Source organism: Nanorana parkeri, unplaced genomic scaffold, assembly GCF_000935625.1.
Source record: "Nanorana parkeri isolate BGI_ZX_2015 unplaced genomic scaffold, ASM93562v1 scaffold345, whole genome shotgun sequence".
Lineage (NCBI taxonomy): Eukaryota > Metazoa > Chordata > Amphibia > Anura > Dicroglossidae > Nanorana > Nanorana parkeri.
The window spans coordinates 624,243-629,568 of record NW_017306613.1 but is presented as its reverse complement, the minus strand read 5'-3'; the positions used below and the strand labels follow the sequence as shown (position 1 = coordinate 629,568).

Below are 5,326 nucleotides of genomic sequence, written 5' to 3'. Positions count from 1 at the left end.
TCAGCGAACAAAAGCCCCCCCCCCCCCCCCCCAAAAAAAAAAAACACACACACTCATCCAGTGGGGCTACCCCCCTGCACTACAAGGGTCCTGCATTTAATGTGGTGCCATCAGTGGGCCTTCGAATACCGGAGCCAAGGGAAGAGGCTACGAAAGAAAGATCAAGTATTACCATACCCCAAAACAAAAACAAGCAGTTAACCCTTGCAGTGGTAACATTTCTTAGTAGCAAAAGATTACAGCTCTAGCTTTAACGTCTACAGTGAGTCCAGTACTATAGTCCACCCACAATAGCCTGCAAATACCTACATGCTCTCATGAGTTCATACACTTTCTCAGGGCAGCCCTCCGGACGCTCCATGCGATAATCCTTCTCCAGCAGTTCGTACACTTGTGACAGATCAATGCCAGGGTAAGGGGACATGCCATATGTTGCAATTTCCCACAATAAAACACCAAAAGCTGTGAAACAGAGAAGAGAATGCTCATACAGTACACAAGAGAACACTAAATAAGGTACATTGGTAAAGGGACAATTCAGTAAACACGGAAACAAAAATAAATTATATAGTGAGTAACAGTGGAACAAAAAATTTCAAACAAGGGGAGTGAAGCCTGATGTAGCATTACTGAATCATAACATACATCCACAAATGAATGCTGCAGATGTCTAGAATCTTTCATTTAAAAGACAACAGAATCTGCCATGAAACGCTTCTAGATGCCCTGCATCAAAGAAAACTTCACTTTTATTGCAGCGGATTAAAAGATTATACAAGCAGAGACAGCTGTGAAGATCCCAACTGGTATTGTGCTTAACTGGCACTTCATAACAGGGCAGTGGTAGGCTTCGGCGCTGTTCCACTGCTCCAGGGCACTAAAGGGAATGCAGGCAGATCAAAAACTGCAGGGTGTTAATTTGCCGATGTTTGCGATTACCTGTGGCAGGAATTAATTTATAGCTAAAGTCAAAACTTTTTTTCTTTTTTTAGTTGTGAATAGTGGAGAAGTGTTAAAACCTGTAAGGTTTGTATTGCTGTCTCTGTCCCCGCTGGGAAGTTTCACCCCTCTATTTGACCTGGTGACCACTGTCAATAGGCCAGCTAAAAAAAAACTTAAAGGGCTTTTAACAGTGCCCTACGCTATCCAAACCAAAAGTTTTCACTTTTGGGTTGATTCAAACTAGAACCATGAAAAATGCTTGCTCTAATGTTCTCTGATTCATGTGCACTTTGATACATTTTCACAGGACCCAGTTTAATCAACCTGAACTGAAAATCAATGCCATAAATGTAGCATGAAGAGTATTTTACCTCTTCCTACTTCAAGCTGATGTATTGATGTGACTGAGATCTACAGGAAAAAAGGTTTTCTAATGTCAATGCATTTCCTTGGAACAATATATAACATTTGGAATCTTTACTTACCCCACACATCCGACTTGATGGAGAACTTGTTGTAAGCTAAGCTTTCAGGGGCAGTCCACTTAATGGGGAATTTAGCCCCTGCATGGGCAGTATACGTGTCGCCTGTCATCAAACGGCTTAGACCAAAATCAGCTACTTTTACCAAGTGGTTTTCCCCAACGAGGCAGTTTCTGGCTGCAAGATCCCTACAACAACAACAAAAAAAAAGGAAAAAAGGTCACTATGTGCAAAACTCACTCTGCCAACGAAGTAGTCTAAAGACTGGCAAAGGGTAATTCAAGAACATGTCCATGAAGAAGCCAACTGATTAGGAACACCGGTGCACTTTATTCTTTCACCATTTCTGCTCTTCTATAAAGCTGTGTGTGTGGTTGTGTGTGTAGAGGGGTGGGGGCAGAAGTAAACTCTGACAAATTGGAGGAGGGTCAATGCAGTGTAACCGCTGACCAATAGGGGACGATGAGAGAATGTAACCTCTGAAGGGGGTGGGGGGTTATGCAGTGTATCATAATGGCCCTGGAAAGGTTAGAACTTCTGTCTGGTTTTAACTTCAGGGCTCCTATTGTGGACATGTCCTTTCACTTCCTTTCCCAGAAAAGCAGCAGGTAGTGAGAAGAGGGAAAATTAGGGGATACCTATCACAGCTGCCACTGGAACATGGATCCCCTCTACTCTTGTACTGACTGACACTGTAACATCGCCCCTTAAACTTTCTATCCTTGCGACAATGGCCTCTATGACAGTAGTGAGGCTGAATCTGTCCAGCAAGTACACAGTGAGCAATAAACACCAGTCAGCGATTCTAACCTTTCACCCAAAACTAAAACAAAGTTTTGGCTGGAATTTTACAATAAGCCCCCTTTACAACATATTTTCAGAAACCTATTTTATCCCAAAGAAACTCTAGCGACAATAGTGGAGATTGTGGAGGAACAAAATGCACACAAAACTAGAAAAAAAAGATAGAATACAGCACTTCTTTTGCCTCCTTCACTAATTCTTTGCACAGTATGTTTTAGATCCTCCTACTTTACAGTAAATGTGACCAAAGGCTTCTTTCACACTTGTGTCCGCGCTGCTAGCAGTGTATGCCCTATGGGGGAAACATACCCATTCATATTTAATAGTACCACAAAGTGTACACAAACCTGGCCCTCAGGGCAATGCAATGCATGTCATGAATGACAATAGTGTTGCCCTCTGGTGCATTGGAAAACAAAAAGTCAGCTATATTTCTTGGTTCTATGGAGGCACATGAACATGCACACAAGTATAAAATGGGACCTTTAGGGCCAAAAATATTTTTATCAAGGCAATGATGTCTGCACATTATTCAATATTTTTATTGAATTATGGAAATGTAGAGGATATAAATATATCAAGTATACAACCAGTTCCAAGCAACGTGTAAGTGCAACGGTATATACGATGTATTTAAATCAATGTCAATAGATTATATCATATAAACAAACTTAGGAGTCTGACCAAATGTCAGGAACCAGGATGGAGAACTACTTATAGTTTATTTATTACAGGTATTTATATACGCAGCGCTTTACATTTACATCAGTCCCTGCCCTCAAGGAGCTTACAATCTAAGGTCCCCATCTCATATACATACAGAGCCAATTTAGACAGGAGCCAATTAACCTTCCAGCATGTCTTTGGAGTGTGGGAGGAAGCTGGGATTTGACCAGGGACACCCAGTGCTGCAAGGCAGATGCTCTAACCAGTATGCCACTGTACTACTGAGTTTAAACTACAGAATTGGGAATCTAGATAATGTTCGGGGGAGGAAGAGGGAGTAGACATGGGAAAAGGAGGAGAATGTTGGCATTCTGTTAGTTTTGACGTTGATTCCTCATTAGAGAATAGCCAATGTAGTCTGGCATTGACTTCAGCTTTCCAGAGGAAGTCAACTAGGCTTTCATGATAGTTTGCTTCATAGCTAATTAAAAATATATCATGAGCTTAAACTGTCCCTCCACTTGGAGATTATACTGGCATACTGGTGCCCAATAAGACTTGGAGTATCCCATTGACTTGCATGCAGGTTATCTATGAAAGACATTACCAAGAATATCGGCTTTAGCACACAATACATCAAAGTATTTATATTTATTGATCACTCGGGGGAACATCAGATCCATAACGAGACTTGTAAGCAACTGATAAGCTGATTTTCTGAGAATATAAATGTTATGCTTAATTCAGCAAGAATGTCACATAAGTCAATGGGACTTTATTTTGAATACAACCTGGAGGGAAATAGCATGTTGCCATCAGCAACAAGACTCTAGAAGAAACAAAATATTCAGATCAAGAATGTCCGTTACCTCATGATTTTTCACAGGAACTGTGTTTTTTTTTTTTGGCAAAATGTGTTCCCCCCAAAAACAACCACCCGCAAACTCATAAGGGCAAACAAACCCCTTATATCTGCAACACAGCTTAGTAAACTATATCTCGGTATAGGCAATGTTGCCATGTTTTTTTTACAAATTGTCATTGTTTCTTATTTCAGAACTCCTCAAAATATATATATTTTTGCATTTCCTATTTTACAACCCGTCAAAATATTTTCTTTGTCTTGGTTTAGTTTATTGCATCAAATACATTGTGTACACTATACAAAACAGCTTAGTACTTGACATTGACAGGTCGTAGTCTGGAGATCTCTTTAATTAAGCGACAATTAACTAATTATCTTTGTCCTCTAAACCACAGAGCAAGAAGGTTTATGTACTCTCTTGACTTACAGATCGGGTAGATACAGGGAGCTTACACGGAATGTATTTCTATGCTTTTTCTTTGAAAATATATGTGATTGTTCATACCTGGAAGAGCTGTTCATAACATCAACATGCTTTCATGTAGTAAAAACCTTTCTTCTATTTAGAGTTACTAACAACACAACACGCACACAGGGCAGCCATATGTGCTTATTATACTGCAGCTCACTTTGAAGGACAAACAGCACAATGAAGCGTGTTTTAGAGATGTAGTGATTGTCAGTTGAATAACTAGATGACAATCTAATGTCTAGGGCACTGGTGACCAACCTGCAGACCTTTGGCACTTATTGTGCTGCCCTTGGGGCTCCTGCAGACAGTAGTTTGTTTTCCTTACCTGGGTGCAAGTGAGGCAAAAATATTCTTTAGACTAGGCAAATAGCTTGTTTACTTCTTTCACACTTTCTTACCTTTTCTGTGCTGCCCATACCTTTTCTTTTTTTTATTTGTCTTGCCAAGAGAAATATTAAATGTAGCAAAAGTAATTTTAAGAGAACTGTTGGGAGCACAAATGTGGACGCACTGATTTGTAAAGGGTCCGACATAGCAGTGATATCTAGCAGTCTCAAGTAATGCAGAGCTGGACAATTCCCAGTCACCAGGTCACCACACAGACTGAAAAAAACAAAGCCAAACCTCCCTGCTGACAAGGTCATCACCTGCATTTTATGTTTTCACTTTTTTACAGCTTTGGTGCATCTTCCTTTCTATGTGTACTCCAGTGATGGCTGCATAGCATTTTGCAGGGATAGTCTGCTGAGGTTAATAATAGGGGACCATGCCCTACGTGCTCAAATGGCCATTTGTAGCTTCTATTGGAAGCCCATGAAACCGGGTGACAATGCAGGAGCACAACTGGGAGACAGGGACAGAGTGTTGTCAGCCTGTAACAGGAAGTACCTGAAGAAGGACTTTCATGTAAGGGTTGCCAAGTATTATTATTTTAATAAAAGCTACAAAAGATTGAAACATGCTTTTTTAAATTACATCAAAATGTTAAACCCAATATAAGGTTTTAGTAAAATTTAAACCTCCATTTCTGAACGGCCGGACGGGAGTCTTGTAGGAGCGGGAGGGCGTCTTAAGACGTCCTGCCACTCCCCCCCC

At 40.6% G+C, this 5,326-nt stretch overlaps 1 protein-coding gene across 4 annotated transcripts in view; it reads right to left on the bottom strand.

The window, feature by feature from the left end:
* ABL1 (ABL proto-oncogene 1, non-receptor tyrosine kinase) overlaps positions 1-5,326 on the bottom strand; it is a 231,201-nt gene that overhangs the window by 13,422 nt on the left and 212,453 nt on the right. For all 4 annotated transcript variants that reach the window (XM_018558546.1, XM_018558548.1, XM_018558545.1 and 1 more), the window contains exons 7-8: positions 1,428-1,612; positions 310-462 (exon numbers count right to left, since the gene is read on the bottom strand). In XM_018558546.1, the coding sequence (XP_018414048.1) occupies positions 310-462; positions 1,428-1,612 (338 nt within the window). The remainder of the gene's footprint in view (positions 1-309; positions 463-1,427; positions 1,613-5,326) is intronic.